The 15,724-nt window shown below is 45.1% G+C and overlaps 1 protein-coding gene across 1 annotated transcript in view; it reads right to left on the bottom strand.

The window, feature by feature from the left end:
* Positions 1-14,992, bottom strand: part of TMIE (transmembrane inner ear) — a 35,080-nt gene extending 20,088 nt beyond the window's left edge. The window contains exon 1 of the mRNA XM_009880519.1: positions 14,894-14,992. Coding sequence (XP_009878821.1) covers positions 14,894-14,992 — 99 coding nt within the window. The remainder of the gene's footprint in view (positions 1-14,893) is intronic.
* Positions 14,993-15,724: the final 732 nt, after the last annotated feature.

Genomic DNA, 15,724 nt, shown 5'->3' with positions numbered 1-15,724 from the left:
AGCTAAACATTGGGGTGCAGTGAGAGCCAGCTGCTCCCCAAAGATGGAGAGCTGAGGGGGATAACACAAACAGCAGGGCAGGAATCTCACCAGCAAGATCCCATCCCACCACGCCCAAACAAGGGGAGCAGGACAAGCCTGGGGTGGCAGCCAGGGTGAGCAGAGAGCCCAGGTCACTAGACATGTCTGTAGTGGTGGGGCATGTTCAAGGGTCACCAGAGCCCATGGCCAAGCTGTGTAGTTCAGGCAGAAGGCAAACCCTAGAGCCTTGGCTTAAAGCAGCTCCTACTGTACGGGGGTCAGCCCTTGTTGCACTATCTCACAGGTGGCTCCAACAGCCCAACCTCCAGAAGAGGAATTGTCTTTATTTCTCCTGAAATCTTGAGAAACACTGCAGAAGAACTGCTAGATGAAATAAGACGGAAGTTACTGCACGTGAGACAGCAGTCGATCCCTGGAGGTGTTTAAAAAAAGGGTAGATGTGGCACTTGAGAACATGGTTTAGAAGTGGTTTTGTCACGGTAGGTTAATGGTTGGACTTGATGATCTTAAAGATCCTTTCCAACCTCAACAATTCTATGATGCTGACCTTTGAGTTTGGTTGTTTCTTTCTATTTTTTTTTCATCATGCTCTATTGTGAGACCTTCCAGTGAAACAGGGGAGTAGCTTGCCTGGCTCAGGCTGGCGTTTTGGTGTTGAAAGATATTGGGTCTGTTCCCCTTCTTGGTGCGCATTCCCCTTCTGACCCCACAACGGTCCCTTTTTCACGGCTTCACAGAGCCTGAGTGGAGGGCTGGGGCATGGTGCACACTTGGTTCCTCCTCTGCCCATCTTCTGCCTGAAGGAGCAGTGCAGGAAGGGACCAGGTGACTCTTGTGCTCTACCTTGGCCCCACTGTAGCTGCTGTAAGGACAAAGTATTTGCTCAATGGCCCATTTGTCCCTGGCCAAGCCTGGCTCACCCGCCCTGCAGGCAGGGCTGGCTCTGGGTCTGCTACAAGAAAAGATGTGAATCTTGTCTCCAGTTGTCCTGCTATGGAGCTCCTCCAGGCATGTACCTCTCTGTGGGCTCGTGTCCATCTGCTCTGAACATCTGCACTCTGATGTTGCCTTCACCACCCCTTTCTGTACAGGCAGTGCTCCTCTGGAGGGGAGGAGAACTCCTAAACTTGAGTAATCTGTAGTCCTGTGGTGGTGTTTCATAGCTCCTTGGCTTTAAAGATTGGGGGGGTGGGGTAGGATTCAACCTCTCAAATACAAGCATCTAGTCTCGTCTGAGGTGCTGCTCCATCTACCTACTCAGCAGGGCACGTGTCTTTGCACTGTGTCACGTGCGCCAGCTGCTGTACTCAGATACCGTAGGACATGCCAAATGGCACTAGACTTCATAGCAATTTCACAAGAGTGACTTCATCATCCGCAGGTATAAAACAAAATCGGGAAATCTCATATCTACACCTTACACTGTCTGCCTCGTGTTGTATGAGAACCCAGTGCCTCAGTTTCCCCACTGGTAACAGGGGAACATTACTGCTTCCTGACCTTTGCCTTGAGAGATTGTGAAGGGAAATGCTGTGTGGATTTGATACAGGGACTCGTACATTCCAACAGGACACTTGATTTAAATCCCGTTATCATTGGGGAATGAGGAACTGATGGGCCCTTGAAGAGCAGCACAATGTGCAGGCAGTAATTGCCCCACAGCATAGTCTCCAGTTGCCCAAGCAGCAAAGCTGAATTTGAGATGCTTGTTTGAGTTGCATTTAAGTACTGGGGATTCAGTCCTGTTTCTTTAACCCTGTAAAGTTAGCGTCAGAAAGCACAGATGTCAGATTTCATGAAATACAAGAAGAAATGGTTCAAAACGGGTGACTCCGGGCTAGAGGCTCCAGTTCTGTAGTCTTGTGATCTGGAAAATAATTTAAGTAGGAGACATGATACCAAATGCCTCCATTCCTTAAAAAATATCTTTATTTTTACAATTACGTTGACTTTCCCTAGCTGTAAGTGTACTTTTTCTTTCGATTCATATTTGTTTTGGGGAAGCCAATTTTTTAGTGGTGTTCTGCACTAAATGAAAGTCTTGAAATGAATTAGTAATGAATTAAAATGAAATGCAAAAAAAAGAACTAGTAATTTCCTTCATTCATAAATAGTGCCTCTTCTAAGCAGTCTTGCTTCTATATTTTGAGTCACTAATGACAAATTTGACTAAAGAAACCCGCTCCTAAATTCTCTTGTAGGTATTGAGTTAAGCCTGGTTGTCATTCAGGAAAGCACATGTTAATCGGTTAAGTTATTCGAGCTAACAAGGAGGTCTTTTAATTAAATTCTGTGGTTTGTACTGTATCAAAGGTTGGAAAAAATGTGATAATGTGCTGTTTAGTGCGTTTCTACAAAAAGAGAGGGGGTTTGGGTGAAGAGGGGAGTGTGTCTGAATAAACATGAATAGCACCCTGGTTTCCAGCTCCTGAAAAGGCTCTAAAATTGAAGTGTAAAGGGGGAATTAGAAAACCAGTGGAAAAAATGAATAATAATTGTGAGAGCCTTATCTTGTGAAGATGATGTGAGCTTTCTTTATGCAGTTTAGTGGTGACTTGGTGAGTACTTTGGATGAGGCGAATTGTCACCTCAGCTCCGCTGGCTATTGAGTAGATCCTCAACATCTGTGAGAGTGTCTGGGTGAAACAGCCTTATAGATACCTGCCTTTGGTAGAAGAAGCTTCACTGGAGTGACCATTTAGATGGAAATGGGACAAGGACCTGATGGCCTCCGTAGTAGATAAATGTTGGACAAATACGAAACCTAAGTCTCATTGCAGACTCAGTCCTTAGCTCTTGAGTCCCTCAGTTCCCCGTCTCTGAAATGGGGTTGAACGTGTTTCACAGGTGTGTTAGGAGGACAAATGTTACCAGTGAAACAGGCTGTCTAGGCCAACTACTGTGGTCCCCGTGCAGCGATGATATGGTAGGGCCACACATACCAACAAGTAGCATTTATTCTCCTGGCTTATGGTTTAGCAAATCAGAAGTTAATAACCTGTCGCTGCTGATGCACTTCACGTTATGATGTGTTGTGGTGCAGCAAATCACAGAATTAAAACCTTCTAGTGACCTTTCAGAAGGGTTGTTCACAAAACATCTTCATTGCCTTATATCTGGATGGTAGGACCTGATCTGAATTGGCAATAGCCTTTTGATAGAAGCTGAAAACACTTCATTTCTAAATAAATAAAGGAAGAAAAATCTCCTCAACAGGCACATCTGATTCCCTGCAGTGCCCTTCCCTTCTCAGCCTATGAAAGTGCTGTTAAAACACAGCTGTAACGGACACCACAGTGTAAATTGGAGCTGGAGCTGCTCTCCAATTACTTGCTTATTTCTGCACTACAAACCATATTTTAGTCTCTTCCTAATGAAGGATGCTTCCCGCCGTGTCTGGAGTGCTTTGCCTCCCAGGGGCACCCTATTCAGAATCCATCTGTGGTGATTGGAACTGTTGTCTGAGCTGGTCTCTATCAAGCTATCTTGGTGTCTCAGCACCACCTGGCCACACCTTGTTGCAATTTGTGATGGCCATGGGGTATCCCATGCTCAAACCCCAGAACTGCTATGGGTGAACTAAGGGGGAAAGAAAGACTGGCCAGAGTGGTGCAGTCTTGTGGAGGCATCCGGGACGATCAAAAAAGTAGGAATCTGTGATGCTTGACACTGAAAGATCTCCCTTTTCTACCCCTTACAAAGCATCCAGCAACAAAGAAAAGAAATGGAAGAAGCTGCGGTAGACAGGAGCCCTGGGGAGGGACTGGAGCACCGTTTTAGCTTCAGAAAACTTTGTTTAATTAGAAGTGCTGACCCCAGAGATCTAAGTTTACTTCCTGCCTTGCATTCAGCTTTCCTTACTCACTACGGATCCTGAAGCTAATCCCCAGTGTAGCCTCAATCTGATCCACAGGAGACACTTCATTTGCACTAGTTGGCATGATTTTGCCATTTTGTGAAGCTCAGCTCTCCAAAGGATGGATTTTTTCTTCCAGACTTGTCTCTGATGGGCAACTGGGAAAGGGAGCTAGAGATAAAGAGGAAAACTGGTGAGAAAAGGAAATTGTGGGGCTTCTGCTGGAACTCTGCACATCTGAGTAAGTCTTAAGTGCACATCAGGAAAGGAAAAGAGGCAGTGACATGGTCAGTGTTAGTCCTGCCAAGGTTATATCAGACAGGAGCGGAGGTGAAGGGTTAGCTCTGCAGATGGAGGTTTAAGGTTGACTGTAGCTATTGCTCTGGACTGCCTTAGGAGCAAGTCCCCAAAGGACCTAACGATAGTGCGGGAAGGAGAGCTGAAGCTCTGGAGGTTATCATGCACATGCTGCCTGCTCAGCTGAGCCCTGCACGTTGCCGATGGTCCTTCCTTCCATCTGTGCCCCTGTGGCACTTGCAGGCCTGTGTTGCACAGAGTAACACAACGCTCCACGCTTTCTCAGCTATGATGGAACACTCGGCATGAGTGGTGGGTCTGCTAAAAAGAGTCTCAAGACAAGAGCAAGGCTGCAGCATTACTCTACTTCCAAGAAGTGTGTTTTCTCATGAGGGTCTGCTCTGAAGATGTGCATCCTTGTGTGTATATTCCCTGTCTACAGGTGTGGAGAGCAACCTCTTGTGGGTCATATAACCTGGTTCCCTGTCTCATGACAAGCCACGGGGTATCTCATGCACTGGAAGCTGATGATCTTCAGCAGGTTGTCTTACCTTACCATTAATAACTTATCAGCAATAATCCCAAATATCGTGTCCTCAAAGAATCCAGAATAATTTAAAGGAAAAAAGAATGCAAATTGCAAATCTGAAGGTGGGGGGACAAGAGCCCACCTTCAGCCTCATGGTTTGGAAGTGATGGCACTGGTTTTCTACAGTGCACACAGAGCTGTGGGACTAGAGGGCCTTGTTGCTTTTGGCTGCTGAACGTTCCAGTGTTAATCTCTTTGCTCTGGGGATCTCAAAGCACTTGATGTTATCATTGTTGTTCAATAGAAGTAATATTCCCAGTACAGAGAGGAGTAGCTGAGACAGGCAATTAAAAATATTCTCAAGATCTCAGCATGGATCAATAGCTCTGCAATGGATCTCAGGATCCTCCTCTAACTGTTGCGTGATTTATGTTAAAACCTACAGAGATGGAATGTGTAGTAGGCATTATTTTGATGTTTAAATGTTCTGCAGTCTGTCATGAAGAAATTTATAAACTCTTCAAGATGGGGAAGATGTGGGCCTATGCCAACCTCATGCAGTTCAACAAGGCCAAGTGCAAGATCCTACATCTGGTTTGGGGCAATCCCAAGCACATACACAGGCTGGGCGGAGACTGGATGAAGAGCAGCCCTGAGGAGAAGGACCTGGGGATGCTGATTGATGAAAAGTTCAACATGAGCCAGAAATCCGCGATCACAGCCCAGAAAGCCAACTGTATCCTGGGCTGCATCAGCAGAAGTGTGTCCAGCAGGTCAAGGGAGGGGATTCTACCCCTCTACTCCGCTCTGGTGAGACCCCACCTGGAGTACTGCATCCAGCTCTGCAGCCCCCAACATAGGAAAGACATGGACCTGTTGGAGCAGGGCCACAAAGATGATCAGGGGGCTGGAGCACCTTTGCTGTGAGGAGAGGCTGAGAGAGTTGGGGTTGTTCAGCCTGGAGAAGAGAAGGCTCCAGGGACACCTTATAGTGGCCTTCCAGTCCCTAAAAGGGCTACAGGAGAGCTGAGGAGGGACTTTTTACAAGGGCAGGTAGTGATAGGATGAGTTATTGTATGGCTTCAAACTGGAAGTGGGTGAGATTTAGATTAGATATAAGGAAGAAATTTTTCACTGTGATGGTAAAACAGGGACGGGTTACCCAGAGAAGCTGTGGCTGCCCCATCCCTGGAGTTATTCAAGGCCAGGTTGGATGGGGCTTTGAGCAACGTGGTCTGGTGGGAGGTGTCCCTGCTTATGACAGGGAGGTGGAACTGGATGACCTTTATGGTCCCTTCTAATCTAAACCATTCTATGTAAAGAGACAGAAAGGTAAGGGATGTGCTACAGAAACCGTGTGCCTCAACAGGAGGAAAGCCCGAGATTCTGGATCACTGTAGAAGCATGCTCTTACCATCAGCAGCAGGACAGCTAGTGACTGGAGCATTTCTACCAGTTTATGAATAGTTCTGGAGGAAGTTGTGGATGAGGAACAGCATAACTTTAAACAAGGCTGAACTTGAATTGGAGGGAAGAAAAAACGAGGTTAAAGATCTCTGCCACTTCTCTTGGTTTCACAAAAACTCTTGATGTGAACCAGTATGTACGGTAGCAAATTATATTGCAAAAAAAAGCGCGAAGGGTAAAAGCATGAAGCAAGACTGCTGCAGAACGGTGACTATTCATGTAGATACTTCGGTTTAATCACTGTGACTTTTCTTCATATTCTTAGAGTGAGTGCTGAATGCTGGGGCCGAAGTATGTGGTGAAATTACTGTAGCATAATGGTCAAGCTGCCACAGTTTAGCAAATTATCACATATAAGCTGATCTATGTCAACTGCCTGTGTGTGCACACCGGGACTCGGTAGCAGATGTCTAAGTTTGCATTACTACACATGCTGACCAGACAACATGCCCAAACTTCTAAGTGGGGTGAAAGATGCAATACTGGCTCACGATCTGGTCCTCTTAGCTTTTGGAGATGACACGTACAGTAGGGGGGGGATAGAGGGGAGAAATCTTAATGAAAGTAATTCTTAGTAGCTTCAACAAATTAGAACTGCTGATTTATTCTTGACAATAAATGTCAAGATTTGGAGCTGTTGATTTGTGCATGGAAATAAATGTCAAGATTTGGAGTTACCGATTTGTGCTTGGCAATAAATGTCAAGATAACAGAATGATTGGATCGGGGACAAAAGAAAAGGATGTAAGGAGATGAAACAGCAGCACAGATGAAACCGGGACAAAGCGATTCTTATGTAGCCGTGAGGGGGGAAAACAAAAAAAACATCTAGTTCCATCAAGAGTGAACTTTTGCCCTTGGCCACCAGCGTGGTCCGGAAGTGGAAGGTGGACAGATGGATGAAGAGGTTGCATTTGGCATAAAGACTAACAGCATTGCTTTATCTATGCAAAGCAGTTGCACTAAACATAAGACTCCCAAAGACTGGAGGCAGTAAAGAAGACTTCTGCAAAAGATATTGGGCTTCAGAGGGGTCATCTTCAGATGATGGAAGCTGTTAGAACACAGGCAACACAGGTGAGAAGCAGCGTTAGCAACACTCAAGTGACAATTCAACAGGGAAAGACTCTTGAAGGCAAGCGAATGAGAATGTCCAAGAAAACAATGCAAAGACACCTGAGGTTAGCCTCACCACAATGCTGCTACCACTTAGTTGTCTGGGCAGTGCCTACACGAGTATGAAAAAGTTGGGCCTCCAGGAGGAAAAAGAATTGAGCAGAAAGGAATAACAAGGAGGCTCTGGGTTGAACAAGTGTGTAATCATGTTATATTAAAGAGAAACTTATGGTTTAGTTTAGTAGCCTAAACTTCAATGTAAAGGAGACAATGACATAGGTCTTGGTAAATAGTCCATGTAACATTTATGGAAGACCTGCACTCTCTGGAGCAGCAGCTGGAAAACAGGCAGAGTACAGCACAGTGCCTAAAATAAGATTAGACTGTGAAGTTTAAGAAAGTGAAACCAACTCCTGGTCAATGCCAATAATGATTATTGAAAGCAAAGATGGACTGTTGATTGGGGTGTCTCTTGCAGGACAGCAGACTAGCTCCTTAGCCTCTGACTGCATTGATTACTTCTACCATAGGAGCTGAGGCACCCAGAGCACTTGTTAATGCCAATACTGCAGACACCTATTTTTGTGTCTTAATCATTGGCCTAAATCTCTCTGCCTAAAGAAAATGCGTTTACCCGTACTGAGGTGCTTAAAAATGTGTGGTACAAATAATTAAGACTAAGCTAGTTATTCCAGGGTTGTCTATGTCTGAGAGAAGGTGGCACTTACACAGGGCTAATTCTTCCCATCGAGGGAACTTCTAGATCTGAGGAATAAATGATTATTTAATAAATGATTACTATTGAATTATTGAATAAATGATTATTAGGTGTCCCTGTCTATGGCAGGGGGGTTGGAACTCAATGATCTTCAAGGTCCTTTCCAACCTAAACCATTCTATCGTTCTATGATTGCTCTTCAGTGATTATTAGTGGAGCCTACAGTGACCAGCTCAGATCTGGGTTTCCAGGTTCTGGATGCCCAATTTAGAGCAGGTAAGTCCTGCCCTTGCCATCCAATTCTTTGCTTGATCTCTGGGAGTAGGAGCAGGGTAGGAGAGGCAAGGGGATTTTTGGGCTGTCCTATGGATCAAATGATTCCCTGGACAGAGCTGGAACAGGGGTCGGTGGGGCAGTAATGGGCCGTACTTTGGGTTTCCAATGTCTCAGACCCTGTAGGGTTGGTTTGTTGGGGGGAGGATCTAAAGTAGGAGCCAAGGCTGGACTATGTTCATGATACCCTGGCCTCTCTGGTGCTTTATTACCCCCATGGCAGGTTCCCCTAGTTGTGGAGGCACAACATCTGCTTCCAGTGAAGACTGGACTATGCCAAAGGCTTGTCCTCCAAGCCCTGCTGGATGGCACATCCCCAGGTGTGGTGGAGCCCAGGCATGGCTCCCCCATCCCAGTGTGTCCCAGAGCTGCACTGTGTGCAGCCATCACCTTTGCAGCTTCTCCAAGTGCCCAGCAAGGGCTGGGAAGAGGAAAAACTGCTCTGTAAAGAGGTGGATCTGAACTGGCATTGGACACGTAGGGCTGGAAAACATCTACTAAACCCCATAACATTCAATCATTTCCAGGCACGTTGCATTTTTAGGTCAGAACAGTTTGACACCGGTTCTTCTAACTTAAAAAAAAAATAATTGAAAAATAAATCATGATTGCTTTGTTTCTGATTCATTTCAGGCAGGCAGAAACTGTCAGTGGTGCTGGTGGGGGAAGTAGAGATGTCATCCCCACTGGAAAAGGAGATAGCTGCTGGAGAGGCAGGAGTTTTATTTGCTTCATTGAGCAGCAGAGAAGAAAAATTGTAAAAGGCACTGCTTTTCAAGGTCTTTTGAGTTGGGTTTTTTTGTTTGGGTTTTTTTTTTTTTCCTTTTGTTTTTCTAAATGCCCCTTCTAATTAGGCTTGCTGCTGTTGCTGCTTTGCCTGCAGCATGGCTGGGCTTTGAAAAACTAACAATGTTTATTCCTAATTGCATTTGATCACACATATCTAAAGGCCACAGATGGTTTGGGAAGACTGAGTTTTAAATAAATGCACATGCGCACTTTCTCCCTTCCCCTCCTTCCAAGTAGTAAGGAGGAGATGGACAATCTGACAATGGACCTCCATGTGAGCAAAACTTATCTAGTGAGTCCATCAAAATCCTCTGCAGTGGAGGGGAAACCCTGGCAGACTCCAGATGCAACACTGAAAATACAGTAGTCATAATTAATGTCTGGCTTCGCAGGTCCAGGGCCAATAGAATAGGATTATGTATTTAGAAGAAAAAAAAAAAAACAACAGACTGATTGTAATGACTGAATTTCAGTGTGATAGCTGATAAATGTAGTAATTGACTTCAAATTATGATGTATATATAACTGTTGCCCTGGTTGTGAGATTTGCTTGTGCCAGGGCTGCTCCTGGGCTGGCCAAAGGACCCCTTTTGTGGTCTTAGATCTCAGTCTCCCTAGTTCCCAATGGGAACCTCATTTTTTTTCCTACCTGGACCGATTCATGGTCCTGTAAACAACAGTTTCAGATTGAACCTTGATGCCTCTCCTCATCTGAGAACAGCAGCAGTCACACCAGAGCCTCTTTAGCATAGCTGTAACATTTAGGACAGTTGTTTATTAGCAGAGACAATAGATTTAGTTATAGATGCAATCTCTCTGCAAATAATGAAAGTGCTCTGAGAAAGTGTCTAAATTTTTCCTTAACGTTTATGTGGGTTTGGGTCTGGGAGGGTCTGCTTGGGGTCTGGGTCTGGTTTGGGTCTGGGAGGTGACTTTGTACCCTGTATAGTCTCCGTCCCTCTCTCTTGAGCCTCTCCTCAGACAGACCGTGACAAAGAAATTTCCAGGAATTTTTTTTTTTATAATTTTCTGTAATATTTTGAATCTAGCTGGCCCAAAATACTGGTATCTTCCTTAAAGATGCCATTCTTAAAGCTAACACTTATCTCTCAAATCATTGTGTGTGTTGCTTCTGTATGTTCTCCTGAACTATTATTTTCTTGTTTGTTCTTTTTATGGTCAGCTATTGAGTTAAATCTATGCATCCACATGGGAAATCAGCCTCAGGAGTCCACTATAACTCCTCAGTAATTTTACCTGCCTTCATTTAAACTACAATCATGCATGAGTGTTTTTAGATTATTGCATACAGCATCACATCCATCACGTTCACTTGGAGGCTACAAATGAGGGTTACTGTCCCTTGAGCCCAACTATATAGAGTTAAGTGTACTTATAAACTGAACTCCACTTAACACCCTGTGTAGCAAATACATCATTTAGCTATATGGCAATTGGAAAGTGGAAGGTCTTGGAAAACATCTGAAAGCCTTTAATTAACCCTTCCTTTTTTTTTGTTTTTTTTTTTTTTTTAATAATGGCCTTCAATTTATCTTGCAGTCATCTTCTTACCCTACTCCATCAGGACCTGCCTCTGCTGCACTGAAGCTATTCGTAACTAGTAAAAAAGATTAGTGTTTTTGTTTTGTTTTCTTCCCTATTCTCAGGTTTGTGTTGCAGCTTTTCCAAGGAGTCCAAGCTAGAATTGACAGGAGACCAGAAGCATCTTAATTTTAATTCCTATCTTAGGAGAGAGAAGGGGCGCTGCCTTCTGGTCTGATAAAGCTTCTGAAGAGTTTCTTTTATGTGACTTCCTAGGACAGAGATTAATCCCCTGAATAGGAAGCTCCAAACTCCAATCCAGAGACCAAGAGCTTAATAAAGGTCTGACAGATGCAGAATTGACTCTATAAGGGGATCATTGATTAAACCACGCTACATCCCAAACACCTGATACGCCTTCCCATCCCAGGGTCCAACTTCATACCTGGTCTAAGGCTTTTAAGAGCTGACCACATTATCCTGATCAGGCCACCCTGATTGTTTTCTCCATGAGGAATGCAATACATCTGGGGCCAGAGCATCCTGTGACAACCCATGAGGCTGATGGGCCTAAACTCTGCCAAAAGAAGGTGGACCTCTCCTATAAAACAGTGGGGATTGCAAAGGTCCAGTTTTCAGACTGCTATTTATTTTTTACATTTATTTTTATCTAGCTTGATTCCTTCCTTTAGGTACTTGCAGATAGCCAGAAAAGTTTACAACAAAGGAGAAAACACAGGTAAATCAAATGAGGGCTGAGAAAAGCCTTGAGGTAGGAATGAGAAGAGAATTATGTCAACAAGGAACTCAATAATGAACCATATGGGGACGAATGGAAAAATATGGTCTACTCCAGCAGGTTTATCAGTCCTTAGTAGCAATAAAGTGGCTCAAATAAGTGTAGAGATTTCCCTGTGCTTTCCCAAAGAGAAGTCCTGATGGTTTTTTGTTATGCTGCAGAGTAGACTACTCCTTAAGCTGATAATAAAATAGTCATAAAACATTATGGTGCTAATTTTCAGCCCTGGCCCAAAAGAGGGCTGGATCTAAGAAGATACGGGGTTTATATTAGCCTTTATAAGAGAAAAATCTCTGTTCTAGAGGCACTGGAAATGTTGATGTTCCTCTCTCCCTAACTTGTCCTAATTCTCTTTCCAGAGCATCCCTTGGCCATGTCGAAGGTCTGATGGGCAAAAGCAGCAGCATTACTATGAACTGTGCTATTGCCTCATCCCTCCTTCCCTGTGTAAGCTGCCCGCTTCTTGAAACACATACTTATCTTAGGCTGGGGCTCTTGTGCTATATGCATCTCGTGTAACGGGTTTTATTTTATGGGAGCTGAATGCGTTGTTTGAGAGGTCCTGTGCAAGGTAGGGAGGAAAAAAGCCAAAGCCATGCTCTCTTGTTCTTCAGTCTTCTTGGTGTTAGAGCACTGGTGTGATGCTGGAGAAGAGTCTTTTCCCATTCTTCTAGGTGTTTATCTATCACTTCCTAATGTTTGAACACATTAATGCATTTTAAAGGTCGGGATATGGACCACTGGGGAGTGCCTAGGTAGGCAGAGACACATGGGTGTGTATCTTCACAAACCCATACAAAATACAGTTGAACTTGGGCAAGGGGCTTCTGGGGAAGAGTCCGCAGGTCTGGATGAAGTTCAGGAGATCCCTCTGCATGGCACCTTATAGGAGGGCTCCTGGTGCACTGAATGGGGCAGTGACCAGGGCAGCCCATGGAGCTAATTCTGGATTTACCCAGTGCCAGGGTAGTTTGCTAATTTTTGGGCAGTTAATTTTCAATCTGAGGGACTGATAACTCTTCCAAAAGGCTGATGAAGGAAGAAAGCTTTTTGTCAATGCAATTAGATTCAATATTCAGAGGCTTTTAGTGCCTCTTTGCTCCCAAGTGGAAAGTGCACATGAATCTGCACATTTGAAAACACTTAAACATCATTAAACAAGAACATCTTCTTGTTTCTTTACTTCTCCTTACTGTGTGGGTTTTCTCTGGTTTTGCTGGGGCTTTTTTTTTTTTTTTTGAGCTCCTTGTAATGCTCTGATGTCCAGCTCCTTTGACCTTCTCTCTATTTGCTTAGGATAAATCAAATTATTCAGGATAACAACATTGTATAATTATTTGAAGTTAAAAAGTCCTTGCAGAGCTTCAGAGCAGCCTGTAATTCATCTGCTTTTAGACATACAGAAACTGACCGTTCTTCTAATCTTATTTTTGGATAACTGGTAGTTAACCTGTCACGCAGCTTGTGTTTCCAGATGAGATTTGCTCCTTCTGACATGCTATAAGAAGTAGACAAGTTTTCAAGAAAGCCTGGTATAAGTAAAGCAGACTATAAAATTACACCTGTTTTATAACAATTTTTGTAGTTTTGCCATTTATCTTCATTTTGCTTTGGCATGAGGACAATTCCTGTAAAGTGTGCGTCTGCGAAACATAATGAAAGGGAACATCTTCCTGGTGGGGGTGGATGCTGTGTCCGCACGTCGCCCTGGCTCCAGCGAAGCGTGCTTTGGGAAATGTGCACTGTAAGAGAAAGTTCTGCCTCGCTTGTCACCTTGAGAGCCGCTGGAGGCTGAACAGCTTGGGGAAAAAAAAAACGTGAAAAATGTCTACAGCAGAGCGTGGGTGAGTGTGCAAAGGAGTTTAAGGTTCTTTTTTGCCTTGCTGGGGATGTTACACCATGGTCAGATAGGATGGGTTGGTAGATCACTTTGAAAATCCTGAATTAAGTAAGTTTAAAATGAGACAACCGCAGGGCCGGGACAGAAGGTGGACCACAGGGTGGGAATATGAGCTCAGGACGGTTGTTATTGTCTCTGTTGTGTTGATGATGAACTGACTGCTAAAATTTGCAGACCGAAGGCTGTGGAGGTCAGCACTGGCTTGATGCAAGTCCAGGTGAGGGGCAGGGCAGCCAGGTATGCAAAGTTTTTGAACTGTTAAAAAGAAATCTTTCCTTACGCTAGTCCGTCAGAGCCCTTCACACAGCCATGCCTGCACAGATGCATTTTCGAGCAGTTTAGCTAAACCCAGAAATCTGAGCAAAGCAAGTTCTGCTGCAAGAACACATTGGCACCGTGGCTCTGGGGTTCTGACGCTGGACCACCGCAGCAGATGCCTCTAATGTGGCTCAGACCTTAGGAGAAGTGATGGAGAGGTTGAAAATGGCTGGGCTGCCACATTTTTGGCAGCTGTAATTCTGGGGGGGGGGGACACAAACGATGACACACTGTCATTCCAGATTGGACTTTTGCTTCTGAAACTGCTGGCAATAAGTTAACTGATGCCAGGGTGTAGTCCTGGGTTGTGAAGCTGTTCTTCCCTCCTGTTTCATCCCAGCCTTGCTGTAGGGAGCCGGGGCCGTGGGAGTGTGTAGTCATCCTCAGGGGAAGCTCTGAAACTGAGCTGTGGGTGAGGAACATCACCTCAAAAGTTAAATTTGATTGAACTAGAGGAAATGAGGGAAGGCAGATGAAGAAAAATGCTGCCCAAATGTTTTAACTTAAACAGGTACATCCAGGGATGGGATCACCTGGGTGACACCTGGTCCTTCTCTTCTTTCCCTGAGCTTCTGATGTGGGGCGTTTGTTGGACACACAGTACTGGGTTAGAAAATGCTGCACTGTGACTTTGGCCCTTTGCATGGTGTCAAACCCTCTTTGGGGCTTAAAGTGGCCCTTAAGTGCTGACTGTCCTCAGCATAGAATCATAGAACTGTTGAGGTTGGAAGTGACCGTTAAGATCATCAAGTCCAACCATTAACCTACCCTGACAAAACCACTTCTAAACCATGTCCCCAAGTACCACGTCTACCCTTTCTTTAAACACCTCCAGGGATGGTGAATCCACCACCTCCCTGGGCAGCCTCTTCCAATGTTTAATAACCCTTTCAGTGAAAAAAAATTTCCTAATATCCAATCTAAACCTCACCTGGCATAGCGTGAACCCATTTCCTCTCGTCCTATCAGCAGCAACTATTGGCATTGTAAAAGCACCTTCCTTCTATTGCCGGGCCTGCAGAAAACAACATGCATCTCCCAAAGAAGCCTCTAACTCCTTGGAGCCACCTTAAATCCCCTGTTGTCTGCCCTACCTGTCCTCCTTGGGTAACACCCATGGAAAAAAAACAACCATGATTTCTGGACACCCCTGACCCCCCCAGTCTATAAAGCAAGTTTCTCCTTACCTCAATTAACTGTGCCATGGCAGCTCTGGACCAGGACAAGAAGAGGGAGGAAGACCTCACCCAGAAGAGAGGATGCTGCAAGGGTGGATCCCGCGCCATCTTCCCTTCCCAGTATCTCTCTGACTTCTGCGCCGTAGCCCAACGCAGGGGAGGTTATGAATAATCCAGCTGTCTCTCAGCAGCGGTCAGCATTTACCAGAAGCAGTCGCGTGCTGCCCTGGCCCTTCTTTACTGCCTTCTTTTCCAACCCAGCAGCCACAAAGCTGACGCCGGGGGAGTCATTAATTAATTAGACTGGTGTCGCTTACAGAGTGCTCTGCTGCTCCTCGAGCCGGGCTTCATAAAGGCCGGGGGGGATGCAGGGGAGCACTGAGAGCTCTTGCTGCTCCCCTGGAGGAAGGCGATTCACCGATTCCCTCATTAGACCCTGGCTTTTGCCTTTTTTTTTTTTTTTTTTTTTTTCTAAACAGCTGCCTGACTGATTCCAGCTCTCTTGTTCTTGTTTTTCTCCTGGCCTGCTGAGAGAATTCTCTTTCCCCTAATGAAAAAGGGCTGTAAGCCAAGCTGATGCATCATCAGCATCATAGCTACCCTATGCTAGCAGAGTCCGGTGTTACTAGAGATGAGTATTTGACAGTCGGGATTTTAAACACATCTCTCATCCTTGTAGAACCTTGTGGACGTGTTGCCACAATCTGCAACTTCACCTGGACTTGATCTCTGATGGGAGCTGAAGGCAACTGGGAAGAGCATGTGCGTAGCAGGCTGTAGAAGCTAAAGCTGCAGGGCCGCCATCTCCAGCTCAGCTTTGTTCGAGGGACTCAAGAGAAT

Source organism: Charadrius vociferus, unplaced genomic scaffold, assembly GCF_000708025.1.
Source record: "Charadrius vociferus isolate BGI_N301 unplaced genomic scaffold, ASM70802v2 scaffold12, whole genome shotgun sequence".
Classification (NCBI taxonomy): Eukaryota; Metazoa; Chordata; class Aves; order Charadriiformes; family Charadriidae; genus Charadrius; species Charadrius vociferus.
This window is presented reverse-complemented; position numbering and strand designations above follow the sequence as displayed.